General features: G+C 39.3%; 1 protein-coding gene across 3 annotated transcripts in view; it reads right to left on the bottom strand.

Annotated features, from left to right (window-relative positions):
* The window catches only part of aatkb (apoptosis-associated tyrosine kinase b), a 72,736-nt gene that overhangs the window by 4,428 nt on the left and 51,803 nt on the right, over positions 1–16,505 (bottom strand). For 2 of the 3 annotated variants that reach the window (XM_073827780.1, XM_073827781.1), the window contains 9 exons: positions 10,107–10,186; positions 9,283–9,401; positions 8,900–8,987; positions 6,424–6,557; positions 5,824–5,908; positions 4,942–5,063; positions 4,600–4,749; positions 392–3,815; positions 168–312 (listed from right to left, as the gene is read on the bottom strand). In XM_073827780.1, the coding sequence (XP_073683881.1) occupies positions 168–312; positions 392–3,815; positions 4,600–4,749; positions 4,942–5,063; positions 5,824–5,908; positions 6,424–6,557; positions 8,900–8,987; positions 9,283–9,401; positions 10,107–10,186 (4,347 nt within the window). Of the gene's footprint in view, positions 1–167; positions 313–391; positions 3,816–4,599; positions 4,750–4,941; positions 5,064–5,823; positions 5,909–6,423; positions 6,558–8,899; positions 8,988–9,282; positions 9,402–10,106; positions 10,187–10,560; positions 10,697–16,505 lie in introns of those variants that run through there. The other variant, XM_073827782.1, reaches the window with a different exon arrangement.

Here is a 16,505-nt window from a genome sequence, read left to right as displayed (position 1 = left end):
AAAAAATTAGCATATTGTGATAAAGTTCATTATTTTCTGTAATGTACTGATAAACATTAGACTTTCATATATTTTAGATTCATTACACACAACTGTGTAAAAAAGGAACCTGTAATTAGTGTTAAGGAAACTTCAAAAAACTGCTTGGGCAAGAAAAGGGGTCTTACTCTCTTCTGAGATGTTTCCATCGGAAGAATCATCGGAGGCATTGACCTTTTCCTGCTGGTTTTGTGCTTTACCCTTTGCACTCAGTTTGCTTGACTCTCCACCCAAAGGAAAACTTTGATCTGCCAGCTCCCTGGTTGGACTTTCCTGGATGGGGTGATTCAATTTTATTATTAAACCTAAGAAGGACTCATATGTCATTGACAAATAACTGGAGAATAAATACCTGGTCAAAGAGAAAGACGGTGACATCATCGAAGAAAGAGACCACCTTCTTTTTGTTCTCCATTTCGTCAGACAGTGAATCACTGAGCAGCGTTGGCATCTTAAGCAGGCTTCTAAGTTTGTGTGCATCACTGCAGTCGCTCACAATGATAGGTACAGTCAAGATCTCGTCCTCGCTTTCTTCGCTCTGTTCCTGGATACTATAAGTGCGCAGCTCCTCATCAGACTCATCGCTATCCTCAGAGTCACCATCTTCCTCATCAGCCTCCTCGCCATCTGTGGGAGATACCCGTCCTTCTAGTGGAGGGGGAGGAGAGCCAGAACGCATGGAGCTTCTTTTACGTCCTCCTTCTTCCTTACTCCTGGATTCAAGTCCCTCATGTGTAGGAAAATTTTTTGTTTCTGCTGTTTCCTTCTGAGATGCTAGTTCCTCTTCAGATGAAATAATACAGCTCTCATCTTCGACTATGTCATCTTCATTCTCTTCAATAAGGACCTCTGGAATATTGGTGTTTGCAACATCACCCTCAGATGTTTCTTGGTCGAGAGTCAGACTATCTTCACTGCCTACTTGTTTGAAAGATTCCTCTTGCTTTGGGTCTGAATTGGATACTTCAGATTCCGATGGTACAAGTTCTGCAGAAAGATCTGAATCTACAACATTTTCACCATCATCAAAATGATCTTTTATGGTAGACGCTTCTTTATCAGGAGATGAGAGAGACACACTACTGATTGTGTCACAACCAGACATACCTTCATTGATCTTTGATGGAATGCTTGAGCTTGAATCATCAGAGTGTTCAGAAGTTTTTTCACTTTCCTTTGTAGATGGCAAAAGATATTCATCTTCATCTGCTTCCTTTTTTGAAGGAAGTAGCTGCTCTTTATCTATAATTTCCTCCGGTTCATCTTTCTGATCTTCGAGTTCATTGATGTCCTCTTCGCTTTCTTTATCTTTCCCGGCATCATAGTCAGAGAAGTAGGCCGAATCTCTGTAAGGGGTTTTATCACTCAGCGCTTTCAGCTCTCCATCATTGCTCTCAGATGTTGTCAGTCCCATTACAGTATCAACATTGTCCTCTAGCTTCTCATTCTCTTCCCTTTTGATTTCTTGTTCTTCATTCACAAAGTTAGACCCAGATGTCACCTTTGCCAAGGGTTGGGGTTCTTTTAGAACAAACTCTGGAGATTCATTGTTTTCGGTGTCATAGCCACTGTCCACTGTCTTGGGAGAGCTTGACGGATGGATGGAGGCAGGGCTAAGTGTCTCACTGGAACATCCTGTAGAAGGTATGTCAATGGAGTCCATGGAGTCTGGGGTACCAACCTGCTTTTGTAATGACTTGAATGTTGGATTAGTGTAGTCAACAGTTTCCACTTCAACGGTGAAGTCACCAAAAATCCCTGAGGTTACGTCAGTGATATCATCATCGCTGCAGTCGTCAATCTCCACCAGACTGATACTTGAGCGTCCATGGTCCACACCACTGTCTGCTGTCTTGCTTAATTCTGACTCTGGCTCTGATTTGGGTAACTCCACTTGGGAATTCTCCAATTGTGGAGTGATGACAATCATTTCAGTTTTGGGATCTGTTAGAGATGCATCTTCATGCAAAGCCTTTTCTTGCTTCAAGTTTGTTTCCCCTACTGCAATATCCACATATTGGTGTGAGAGGTCAAACTGTTTGGCACCTTCCCTTGATGACTCTATTTTGGAAACTATATGTCCAGCAGATAAAGGTGCTTGGCCTAGATGTTGGTTGGGTTTCCCTGGAATACAGTCGATCATGAAGCAGTTCCTCACAAGTGTTCCTGTTAGAGGATCTACAAAATGTGAACTGCTCAAAGCTTGACAACATGGAACAGGATATACTTCAGCCTCTCTTGGTTCATGGCACATATGGATATACGAGCTGCACTCAGGTGAAGGGTTTGAAGGTACATGTCTTCCATGCACCAGGCATGTGTTGCTTTTGACTGTTGCCTCTAAGTAGTCAACAGGTTTGGCCATATGGTATGGCAGGGCCTGCTCTTCTGGCCATGAATCCTCAACATCAGTCATCGGCATAGTGTAGTGGAAATCTGCATATGAATCTTGAATACAAGAGCCCTGCCTTTGACGCAAGGTCCTTGTGTTTGTATTTGCTGGATTGCTGGCAGACCAGCTTCTTGCTCGCCTTTCCACAAAGATGTCTTCCTCTTCATCAGAGTCGCTGTCATCTCGCCCTACAAATATAGCACCACCAGAAGCGATGTCAATACAAACTGAGTGGCTACCTGGCATAGTCTTCCTCAAAGATCCCATCATATCATAATATCCTCCTGTAACATTCTTTCCTATAATGGAGCCTTGAATGTTCTCCAAGTAAGGATCCGCATAGCCTTGTGGAGGACTTCCGAGTGATGGTGAGATGCCTAAAGGCTCCTCCAGTTCCCCAAGTGCCTGTCTTAAGCTTCGAGACCCCCAGCTCTCTTGCGGAGGCTCTGTTGGGTCTCGTATCAGGTAGCGTTCCATGATCTTAGGAGGTGATGGTTCATAGTAGTAACCTCCATCCCTGTCTTTGTATGAGACATAGTGACCAGACTCCCATGCCCTAAGAGGGCTACCATGGCCCAAAAGAGGCTCCATAGTTAGAGACATAGCAGGACTAGTGTCGGAATCATAGGCACTGCTTTTGTGGATATCCGCTGACCAGTAAATGTCTGGTTTTGCGTCAGGGGGACAGGTCATACACTCCCTAGAGTCAATACTACCTGTTAGAAAGCTTCCATTGCTGCCCCCAAATTCTGGGCTGTAAGAACACATGGTGAAGTTCATATCAATATTGCTTTGTATTGGCTCCTCAATGCGAATGTAGTACTCATTACTCACTGATGGACTGTGAGCGCTCAGGACTGGTACCACACCAGGGGTGTGTAGTTGTTTGGGCTCATAATATGAAGGAGAAACCCCTAGGGCAAGTCCTTCAACAGCACAGCCCCCCACTATTCCTCCTGGAGGGTAGTAGACCTCCTGACAATGGGGATTGCCTTGACCCAAAGTGCCTGTGGTGGATGAGGAATGGTAGTGCTGTTCAGCCCGTGCTTGTTCCCACTTGTACTCAAAGTTGAGACCATGGCTGGTTTCAGTAACCGTTAAGATGTCATCTCCAGATTCTGAATGGTAGCCGTCTCCAGTGGGGAACTGCTCCAGTAGGGGGAATGAGGAAGTGGTGGATGACATGGGCATGTCGATTGCTAGTGCACCAGCTCCATGGACATTAGCATGGCTTGTGTTTGGTCTCATAGAGTTCCAGCGTCTCTCAAAGTCTTCCTCAGCCTCACTGGCTCCTTTGGCACATAGGTAACTAAGCAGCAGATGAACTTCTTCTGCATTGGGCCTCTGATCAGGCTGAAGCCAACAGAACTGCATTACTTCATACCTGGTGATACAGAAAACCAAACGTGGAAGTTTCACTTTAAAAGTGAATTCTTAAAGGGATAGTTCACCCAAAATGTTTAATTCTGTCAATAATTACTCAACCTCATGTTGTTCCAAACCTGTAAGACCTTCGATCGCCTTCAGAACACAAATTAAGATCTTTTTCATGAAATGCAAGAGGCCTAGCCCTAAATAGACAGCAATGTAACCACGTTCAAGGGCCAGAAAGGTAATGAGGACATTATTAAAATAGTCCATGTGACTTCAGTGGCTATGCAGGGTCAGAAAGCTCTCAGATTTCATCAAAAATATCTTAATTTGTGTTCCGAAGATAAATGAAGGTCTTTGGGTTTGGGTTTGGAATCACATGAAGGTGAGTAATTAATCTACAAATCCTAAAACAAGATACATGTACTTGAGAAGTAACACTGCATAAAATATTATGTTTTTTTAGTTTGCATTTTATAGATTGAGTTCAACATACAAATAATATTTTATCTTAATATCTAATGCAGAGCTGGACCTCAAGTAAATTTATTTTGTTTCAAGGATTTTCAGAAACTAGAAAATGCAAAATTACACAAAAAATACAGTTACATAGTCTTACAGCCAAACTATCTGAATATCTAAAACAAGAAAATTTAAATAGTTTTAAGGGCAAGGACTCCAAAAGAGAAGAGTGAAAATTGAAAGACTCTAGCAAAGTGAAAATTCAGGGCTCTAACTCTAGGGAATGGTTAATAAAAAGAGTAAGAAGAGCAATATAAAGTTTATTAGACACCCACCAGCGGTCAGAAAGAGGGTACTTAAGAAGTGGCTTGGGCAGCTTCAACTGCTGGTCCTTTACAGCATAGCTGAGAACCTGTCGGTCTGAATAATGTCGGTACGGCTGATTCCCCAACTCAAACAGCTCCCAGAGTGTTACACCAAGTGACCTTATGTACAGAAAGAAATGAAGTATTCTGGTAACTAACAGCAATTAATGCATCAATCAATAATGACTTGATATACAAAGGTTATTCAGAAGGTGGTGTGTTCTTCATGAAAGGCCTAAATTCAACACTAAATCTATGATATATAGATGCAAACATTTGCTGTTTGCTGTAGCCTTATGTGAAGGTACTGACCAGATGTTGCTTTCCTTGGTTTGGTCCACCACCAGTAAGTTACCATGAACCTCATCAACCAGTTCAGGGGCAATCCAGCGTAAAGGGATCCAATTCTGGTCTGACGTCACAAAGTAGTCATCCTAGGAATGAACAAACAAAGAGAGGGAGCTTTAGTTAATGTTAATGAAGTGCACTAACCACATTTTGAGTAAAAAACCACAACATCAACTAGTACATTGCACTGTGAAAGTATTCATACTGTTTTGTTATGTTGCAGCCTTGTGTTAAACTGCTTTAAATTACTTTTTTCCCACATCAATCTACATTCCATACACCATAATGACAAAGCACACAACAGATTTGTGACAAATTTATTAAAAATAAAACACTGAATAAGTACATTGCATAAGTATTCGTACCCTACAGGCAGTTCTTTTGACCTCAGGGCTTGGTTTTTGCTCTGATATGCCTTTTCAACTGTTAGACTTTATATTGAGAGGTGTGTGCCTTTCCAGATCACTTTCATTTAAATGAATTTGCCACAGGTTAACTCCACTCAAAGTGTGTTAGCATCTCCAAGCGATATGAATGCTCCTGAGCTAATAAATTTCAACTGTCCCAGATAAGGGTATGAATACTTATAGAATATATATGAATACTAGAATCATTTTGGTTTTTATGTCTAATAAATTCAATACATAGTTGTTTTGTGCTTTGTCACTATGATGTATGGAGTGTAGGGTGATGTGGAAAAAAGTAATTTAAAGCAGTTTAACATAAGGCTGCAACAACATCATGTGAAAAAATGAAGGGGTATGAATACTTTCGCAAGGCACTTTAAATGCATGTACTCTAAAATTCAGGTTTATATTACTATTCATAATTAGACATTTTACTCACCTTGTACTTGTTGTGGGATAGTCCATAGTCTCCAATCTTAACTTTTATGTCTGATGTTAGCAGGCAGTTTCTTAAAGCCAGATCACTGCAGAAAATCAGAGCACCAAAAATAAATAAATAAATGATACACACATTCTGAAAATAGGACATGGCCTAAATGATTTCATATTGCTAGCTCAAACCCAACTGGATGTCATTTACAAAACTGCAAGCCTGCACAAAATTAACATACAGTTGCAACAGTACAGTAGCAATGCCAGAAATAGCTATCATTTTACTGCACTGTGATGTTAGTTTCCAAAAATAATTCTTCAGGAACTGTTGAAGTTGCTTGTAGATGTGCGGTGACCCCCGGCAACAAAATCACTGATGCTGGAGTGGAGTAAAAACACTCAGGCAGCATCAGGAGATTGTTGCAGGGAGAAACCATGAGACAGGAAGCAGGCAATGCAGATATTCACACACATTAGCTTCATGCTCATACTGTTAAAGCTGATGGCAGTTCTCAATTACTCAAATTAAGAATGATAAAGAAGTTATATTTCAGTTCTAAAGGATTCTCCAAATATGGAGAAGTAAATATTAAAAGTGTTGGCTGACCTATGGGTGAAGTTGTTTTTGTGAAGGTGAAGCAAGCCTGAAGTAATCTCACACGCCATCCTCTGAAGTAGTAAGGGGTCAGGAGTCATGGAATCTGTTGCCCGGCAGCTGCGCAGGTAACCTTTAACATCACCCTGTTGACAAGGAAAGCATAAAGCACATGCTAAAACACATAGTTAAGCTGTAATTTTAAATCAGTATGCATAAACATCAAATGACTGTGCTGTCAGGCTGATTTTCCTCAGCTAACCATTGGGGGGCGATACATAGCAAGACATTATAGGGAAGCTGTTTGACGTTGTTGCTAAGGGCAGTTCTGTTTCAAAAAATATGGCCTAGGGTAGGTAATAACAGGAGAAGAATGATATGAAATAAAGCAGCACACTCTCATATTGTGACCCTGCATTTCACCTTATTTTTCAATGCTGATGTAATATGTTTACTTTCAATGTATGAGACTTCGGATTTATGAGCTGCTGTAGGTAAATAACTAGAAGACAAAAAAAAAGTGCAGGAATAGTTCTGTCATTAATTACTTACCTATATGTCGTTCCAAACCTGTAAGACCTTTGTTTATCTTTGGGAATACAAATAAAGGTAATTTGAGGAAATGTGAGAGCTTTCTGACCCTGCATAGACAGCAACGTAACCACCTGGAGTACCACAGCGAAAAAAGTATTCCTCATAACAATACGGTTGAACCACTGATGTCACATGGACTATTTTATCGATGTCCTTACTACCTTTCTGGACCTTGAACATGGTAGCCTACCAGAGTTGTGTTGCTGTCTATGCAGGGTCAGAAAGCTCAAAAATATTAATTTGTGTTCCGAAGATGAATGAAGGTCTTACGGATATTACAGATAATTTACTCACCCCTTTGTCATCCAAGATGTTCATGTCATTCTTTCTTCAGTTGTTAAGAAATTATGTTTCTTAAGGAAAACATTTCAGGAATTAGTGGACTTCAATGGTTGCCCCAAGTTTGAACTTCCAAAATACAGTTTAAATGCAGCTTCAAAGGGCTCTAAACGATCCCAGCCGAGGAACAAGGGTCTTATCTAGCGAAACGATCTGTTATTTTCCAAACAAATTGAAAATTTATGTACTTTTTTCACTGGATCGGTACTTCTGCAGCAATGTAGGATGATTTTGAAGTTGGGGAAGAAAACAAGATGGGTGTTTTTTGACATACCCTAACTGTATTATCTGTACATTTTTGTTCTGAAAGTGAACATCTCCTTTAATGACAAAATTTTCATTTTTGGATGAACTACCCCTTTAACGGTAAAAATGTCTTAGCTAAAAAACAGTTTATGATTAAGATAATAAGTAATATATATGTAAAGATTATATAAAAAATACCAGTTTGCAGCATCAAGCAGCAAAATTGACTGTTTTTCTATAGCTAAAATTTGCTAAAATATTTGTGTACTGGTCCCCTTCAATGAAAATCTATGGGATTTTTTTAAACCTGTTTTATAATACACCAGACAAAATTCACAAAAATAATAGCACGCCTTACCGTAAAGAATTAGTTCACTTACAGAATAAAAATGTCCTGATAATTTACTTACCCCCATGTCATCCAAGATGTTCATGTCTTTCTTTAATCAAAAAGAAATCATTCTTTTTGGAAAACATTCCAGGATTTTTCTCTATATAATGGGAGCCAATGGGTTGAAGGTTCAAATTGCAATTTTCAATGCAGCTTCAAATGGCTCTACATGATCCCAGCCGAGGAATAAGAGCCTTATATAGCAAAATGATCTGTCATTTATTAAAAATAATAAAAGTGTATATACTTTTAAACCACAAATTCTTATCTTGCATTAGCTCTGTGATGAACATGAACATCTTCACGCATCACGTAATCACGTTGGAAAAGTCACGCTTGATTCTTTGTGTGTGTACTTTGGTTCATAAAGATAGGGTATGGCAAAAAACTCCATATCATTTTCTCCTCTAACTTCTAAATCGCCCAACATCGTTGTTTTACCTATTTTTGTGAAGGGCGTTTGACTTCCTTTGCACATTCAGTACTTCCGCCTAGGTCACATGTGCGTGATTACATAATACGTGAGGTTGCACTAGTGCAAGATAAGCATTTGTGATTAAAAAAGTATATAAATAATTTTTCTTTTTTTTTTAAATGGCAGATCGTTTTGCTAGAAAAGACCCTTATTTCTCAGCTGGGATTGTGTAGAGCCCTTTGAAACTGCATTGAAACTTCAATTTGGACCTTCAACCTGTTGGCCACCATTGAAGTCCACTATATGGAGAAAAATCCTAGAATGTTTTCCTCAAAAAACTTATATTCTTTTCAACTAAAGAAAGAAAGACATGAACATCTTGAATGACATAGGGGTGAGTAAATTATCAAGACATTTTTATTCTAGAAGTGAACTAATTCTTGAAGATTTGAAGATATAATCATTTTTATAATAATTGTATAAGAAAAAATAAAAGGACTAACCAGTGGGCAGAACTCCATGACCACCAAGTAGGGTGTGACCTCTGTGCACTGAGCAAGGCATTGTACTAGAGCCGGATGCTGGAGAGACCTACAGAAAGAGTTTCAGCCCAATCATCACTACAATACACATACTATAACCAAACCTGTATTGTAGAACCCAAAATTCATTTTTGTACATAAACTGAAAGTCAATGGAGTCTGTGTTGTTTTGGTCTCCTTTTGATTTTCATTTTATGGAATACTTTTTTAACCATCTTCAAAACATTTTTGTATTTTACAGAAGAAACAACTTTTTTTGCAACAACATGAGGTTGAGTAAATGAAACAGGTGAGGAGATAAAATAAAGTCTGCAAATGAAATAAACAATGCTTTATTTGTTTACCGGTATGGCCGAGCCTCTTCCAGAAAGTGCATCTGGTCCTGCACACTGGCACTGGCCTTCAGTTCCTTCACCACCACCTGGGTACTGCTGAGACCAGAGTGAACCTCCCCCAACAATACCTGCAAATGACATCCCACCGACACACATATACACAAACACACAAGGGAAAGACAACAGAAACACACATACAGGTATGAACAGAGGGAAAATGAACAACACACGCACATTTATGGATAGAAACAAACAGATGTGCACATAAAGGAAATGGGTACACAGGAAAGTAGGAAGGAAGGAAATGGGGGACAGATATTACACAAACAAATCCAAAAAGGTTTAAATCAAGTCCAGGAAACATGCGAAAAGATGCTCAAAAGGAAACGCAGAAAGACGAAACAACACAAAACCAGATGAGACATCGGTAAACATGCAGCCACAGAGACACAGACATACAGATGGACATACCCATTCAATGGAAAGTTGGGGAAATTGGGGTAGTGTGTGTGTTTATGTATGTGTGTGTTACAAAAAGACAAAGAAGTAAGAGAGAAACAGAGAAATAATGAGAATGAACGAGGCACAGTTATTCCTATGAAACACTACTACACAGAAATATCATCAAATTCTCGCAGGGAATAGTCAAAACACAAGTCAACATCAAAGCTCGAGTATTACCGAGGTAAAACAGCGTGGAAGGTATTTTCACATCCTTGGGACTAAACTACAGCGCTAAACCTTTGATGCATAGCCGAACACGCTTAGGGCGTCAATGTCTGTGAGGTGCACAAACATACAATACAAATAAACAATAAACCAACTACACTTACCTTGCCAAACCAGCCATGTCCAATCTCCTTTATATAAAGCAAACTGTGGCAGCCAAGATCCGTGGATCTCAGAAGCTGGACTATTATCAGGAAAGAAAAAGACAGAGATAGAACAAGGCATTAATTAGGATTTGGACAAACAGCATTCAAAATCTCATGAAATCCAGAAAGCTTTAGAAAGATGTTCTTTGCTTTTTTTTGAAGCACAAGATGCTTTTTGGATCATTCTCACATTTTAAGAGCTGCTGTCATCACCATTTCAATTAATTTGTTATGCAAACATATAATTTGAAATTAAAAATTAGAAAAAAAAATTTGCATCTAATACAAGAAAAAATACTGATCAGTTAATTTGATTAAACAAACAAACAAAAAATCAATCTATAAAAACCATTTTGAATAATGCTGACAAATAAGCACAAATTAAACAACATTTTCAACTGTTCCAACACACCCTTAGTGCACAATTGAACACTGCAAGTGCATTAAGTGAAGTTTCGTCAAGATTTCCTCCAACAAGAAAGTCATCCTCCAAATATCCTCTCCAAAAAGCAGTGAGCAATCCTCTGAACAAGAGTGATGTTAAACAGCACAAACATGGGCGACATTTGACTCTTGAGTCAGGGGGGGCAAGAAAAAAAAATCAGATGTAAGCATTAAAACAGTGCCCTACGGTATTGCAGCACATCAAAGCAGTCAATTAAAGCGCTGCACTTCAGCCCGGCCGATGGGCCCTGACTTTTTTTTACACCCCAGGCCTACGCCTTCGGGCCAATTTTCACGTCATAGTTCAGACCCGGGCCGGCATCGGGCCTGTTTTAGGCTTCTCCTTATTTTCATAATTTAGACATCCATCAATTATGGTGAAGAAAAAAAATGCCGCGCTGGTGGAAACAACACGAAACTTCACTTTCGCTTTCACTTTTGAGACTGACTCAGACACCGTTTAGTGTGCTTTAGCGCAGCTGAATCCGCGTTCAAGCGCACACAATAGGCTAAAACTCGCCCCAAGCACCGGCAAAAATAAATAACAATGAATGTGTCGAGGAAAGAGTAAGGACATAAATGAATTATTTATTAATTAATTTGTGTATTCTGAGTCAGTGTCGCAATCTCCTTTTTGGACGCGCCTTTAGAGAGAAATTCATCTTTACGGATTACATGAAAGAGTTTGTGCTTTTGATTTGTTTTATTTCGTTAAGTAATAATTTAAAGCTTTCTATAAATGTATTTATTATGTCTGTGAGGCATGCATTTAGCTTCATTTTGTTAAGCACTCCTGTTCAAGAACCAGACGGCAGAAAGCACATAATTTTTGTTTTCTTTATTTTATAAAAACGCTGTAACGTTTTTTTCGATGTATTACTCGTACTTTGTGAGCAAAAATGACGGATAATTTTAAATTGCTTCCAATGAAAAAAATGCAAGTGAGATGCGCTGGTGCCTCGATGTCCTGCAAGCTTTAGCTTCCACTTTCTGCACAAACTATGTGCATATAGCGCACATTTATCTGTAACGTTTAAACTACCATTGTTTTATACTTGAACTGTTTTATATCTATAGATTTCATTTAAGGCAAGTCGTGATGATTTGAGAAGGCAAACTGATCAAACAGACTATGATCAGTCTTCCGCTGGGCCCTGGTCGGTAAATATATATATATATATTTAACGAATAAAAAAATGTTCCAAGCGTTTTTCTAAATTAGCTAAATAAAAAACGAAACGAAATATAAACATTTTGCCATTACATACAAAACTGAACTATTTTATAGCTGAAACAGTAAGTTGTTTTGGGAGAAGGGGAAAATATATTTTTATCCCGTCTATTGCTTCACCGTTATTTCGAGAATAAACCCAGCGTAAATATGCAAATGTCACTCCCAAAACATATCAGCTTGCATGTGCCGAAAAACGAAAGTTTCATACAAATTCTAAATGGATTATAGCCTGGAAAGTGCAAAGCACGCTCCCCTTATTATCACTAAAAGTTCATAGAGATCTCACAAAATTCCGTTATAATTAATAAAGCTCTCTAAACTACACAATTAATATTTTATTTACATCGCGTCTACCCTCATAAGATGATTCACGAGCGCACAAAACGGTCAGGCGCTTTCAGCAGTGAGTGAATTCTGACAAGTGTTTCTAATTGTTCGGAAACAACAGATATGTCTGTGATTGGCTACATTGCTCAACGCTGCAAAAACACGTTGGATAGTTTGCCAGATCTTCAATTGCTTTGCTTTCGTTTGAGGGTTATATAGCACCGTAGTTCCCAATTACAACCGAGCCTAAGCTTGGCTAAAGCAGTTGCAGCGGGGCTGTCGAGGATTCCATGACTAACCACAGGGGGGGCAACTGCCCCCCCTTGCCCCCCCCTAATGGCGCCCATGAGCACAAAATCAAGTTCAAGAGACTGTCTGAGGAGTTCAAAATCTCCAAGTGATCTTTCAGACTGCTTGAAAGGCATTTTTCTGAAAAGCAGAAGTCAGAGAAGACTGCTGCAGTAGGGACGGATTCACAGAGTGATTTTCTGTACCATTCAACCTCTCGTCTGACAGATCCGTGCATATCTCAATCATCTCAAAAAGCCATAACAGTCCCTTTCTCTCTTTCCCTCATCTCATCGTGCTCACAAACAGACAGTTTATTGTCAGTGTGTATGACATACTGTCTCACTCTCTGTTCTCTTTTTATGCAGCAGCCATATTTTACGCCCATGTGTTGTAGAGGTTGCTCATTCTGCCTGCCCCCTCTCAAAGAGCCCTCGCTGGGGAGAATCGGGCTCTTTGTCATGCCGGCCGTGCTGCTTGGTACCACTGAGAGCATGGGAACACTAATGCTATTATTCCTGAGGTTTCTAGCTTGGGACTGGGAAAGCAAATGGCTGGTAAGCTAATCAGAAATGTTTGATGTGGGTGCGGGATAGGAAAGAACAAATCAGAATAAATATTACATTACAGTGGGATTGCAAACAATAGTAGAGAATATATGGAGAGACTGAAGATATGGTTACAAACTGCCTGGTTTTTACTGTGTGAAATTCAATTCTGAAATAAATCAATGTTTATATCAAACATTAGCAGCACAAGCAGCAACTGACACATACAAGGCCTATAAAGGTAGTAAGGACATTTATAAAATAGTCCATGTGACATCAGTGGCTCAACCTTAATTTTATAAAGCGACAAGAATGTTATGGTGCACAAAGAAATAAAAAACAACAATTTTATTTAACAATTTCTTCTCTTCAGTCAACCGTGTCAGTTTATGCTGAAAGTGGTAGTTGTGTTGCTGTCTATGCAGGGTCGGAAAGCTTCATTTGTTTGATCTTTCTGGTTTGCAACAACATGAGGGTAATTAATTAACAGCAGAGAGCTTCTGTTTTTTACCTGTTTAGTTGATTAAAACAGCTGTTCCCAGTGAATCAGGGTAATTAGGATGCTTTAGAACAGCCAGGACTATTTGGAATGGTATAGAACTTTGGATTTTCCCATAGACTGTGACAGTTTGCAAAGGGTATTAATAATTTTGGACATGCCACTTTTCGTTCAAATGTAAATTAAAGCTGAGAAATATTGTTTTCCACAATTATGCCTCTTGAACATCGTCAAAAAAAAAAACTTGCTGGTTAAATAAAAGTAACTTTAAGTCAGAATTTGCCAGGGGTATGAATAATTTCGGGCTTGGCTGTATGTATAATAAATAATATTTTACAAATGACTAGGGCTGTCCCCGAATAGTCGAAGATTCGATGCATCGATATGCGGAGCCTGATTCGACCACCGATCTCACAGTCGAATCTTCGCGGGTGAAACGAGCATCATACCATTTTGGCAATATGGGGGTGCTCAATGTCTAATTGCACACAGAACTACTGGTTTTGTACGGTTATATTACGTTATATACAGCCTTTGATTATGATAATGCAGTAAAAACAAAAGTGAAAAGAAAGAAGCGTTCAATAAATATTTTTAACGTGTTTGTGAATAAATCTAACCACCCCTGTGACAGATTTAATTTTCACTTGCCCTGATCCATGATGAGATGCGGACCATCTTGACGGCAGGGATTAGGCGGCGATCACACCGAACGCGTTTTTGCAATTGGAGGCGCCTCTTTTGAATGGTTTTCTGTTGGCAGTGAGCGTTCTGCGCTCTGTTTATGCGCCCCCCGCGCCTCGCGTTTTTGCAGGAGCGCTCTGAGCGCCTGAAGTTGAAAAAAAAAATCAACTCTGAGCGGAAAAACGCCCAACGTCATTCGCGTTCTTTTCCATTGTCCAATCGAATGAATGGAGAGGCGGGCCTTCTGTTGTGATGGCGAAAGTTTACCGTCGCTTAAAAAGTCCGGAGACTGCAAGAAATGGAGGAGAAACCTTTGGTGTCTATCGTGGGTAACCAGGAGCTGTATTATTTAGGGTTTCTGCTAATATGACAGTTTACTTAACAGCAAAAAACTAAGATTTTAGAGCGTTCGCGCTATAATCCTTTGATTTGACTGACAGGACAGCTGTTTCGGTCGTTGCTTAGCAAAAAAGGCAGTGCTGTGCGCCTCGCGTTTTTAGAACTAAAAGACGCGTTCTGTGTTTTTATTTAAACCTAAATAAGTTCGTCTGTCAGTTGGCAGGCAGTTTTGGTCGCTTTATTAAAAGTTGTTGCTGTGTGCAGTGTGTAAAATAAAATAAAAACTGTTTTACCCTCCTGCTGACTATAGTGTCGTGCCCCTCCCAACCCATTCACACACACACACACACACACACACACACATAGGCCTAGATGATTCGACTATCGGTCGACTATAGAAAGATTCGAAAATTCTGATTCGACTATGAAAATTGCCATATTGGTGGCACTGAATGTAAACATTGCCACTAAACTGAATGGAACTTCCGTATTTTGCTGCTGAAAATAGTCAATTATTGTCATGTTTTGGGCTGTACTAATCGGTCGGACTGGGAAAAACATTTGGAGTACTATAGACTGCCAAAAGTTATGACAAATCAAGGAGAGGAGTGCAGAAAATTGTGGAACAAAGGCGTTTGTGGTTGGCCAAAATGAACCAGGAATTCCAAGACAAGAATCTTGAAACATTCATGTTTGTTCTTATCATTTCCAGTCAGATGAAATATTCAGCTAATATCTTAATACTACTTGTACATATCTTTACCATCTATTAACTTTAGTTTGTCAATATATTGTGCCCTTTACTGCTTACTAAGTCCTTCTCTATATGATTTAGCAGCTTCCACATGTTTTTTCCATTGTTTAGATAAATTTAGCAGAACTAACGTATTCAGTAGTGCATTAACCGTACAATCCATGCTGTTGTTTACATCCGAGTATAACCAATATGCCCACTTATCCGGGTAACTGACCAAATCGTGACATTCAGTAGATGCAAACCCTCTATTAGCTTGTCATATTAGTTTATGGAAGTGAGGCTAGAATCCTGCTACGATGTTCCAAAACACAGCTCAATCTAGATATTTCAGCAGGTTAGTGTTTGCCTTAAAAAACACAAACTGCTAGCATATGTTTCTTGTTTACAGATAAAGAAGCCAAATTTTGCTATTCTTATGTCAGTCCAGTTCTTTACAAATTCGCTTTCAAAAATATAACAACATTGATTGCTTACAATAAAATTTCATTACAAATCAAAACTGAATAACAATTTCCAGATGACAATCCATCTTCCAATTTCTACTCTGCTGGAAAATCCATGCCAGCTATCACATTCCCAAAACACAGTGAACTGGATTTTCCAGCAGGTTAGTGTTAGTTTAGCCAAAAAAGCAGACTGTTGGCATTTATGTTTCCTAATAACAGCCATGACACACCTAAACATTGCTGTTATGTCACCATACTTAGTCAAAAAACAGTAATTTAGGAGATTAACTCCCATATTAAATGCACCTGTCACTTAAACTTAAGTGTGCACATGGCCAAGTACAAACAAAACAGCGCTAAATAGAAAAACATTAAGGTCTGCCAATAGCATGACAACAACATGCCAACAAAAAATCACACCACGTATCAGAATGTGCTCAATGTGTATTTTGACTACTTGGTTTGCTCATTACTGCGGTGTTGGTCAGTGACAGTGACACGTTAGCCAGATGGCTGCTGGGAATGCAGTCGTTGGGAAAATAATGGAGTGAAATCATTCCGCTCTAACCAAATACAATTATCATACATTATCGAACACGGTGAAATGTGTTTACTGCTGCTGTGCACGTCTTGCTTTATTTTTTCCCAGCAATGCAAATGAGTTTGAATAATATTTCACTGATGTCGCTTAATGAAGTGTGCAAGTTACATATGAAGTGATGTGATCTTCAGAGTATTCGCTTGCTCAGATGTGTGTGTATGAGGGTGTGTTTATGAGCACAGCTGTGTTC

The sequence above is a fragment of the Garra rufa genome, chromosome 22 (assembly GCF_049309525.1).
Source record: "Garra rufa chromosome 22, GarRuf1.0, whole genome shotgun sequence".
In the NCBI taxonomy this organism is placed as follows: domain Eukaryota; kingdom Metazoa; phylum Chordata; class Actinopteri; order Cypriniformes; family Cyprinidae; genus Garra; species Garra rufa.
This window is presented reverse-complemented; position numbering and strand designations above follow the sequence as displayed.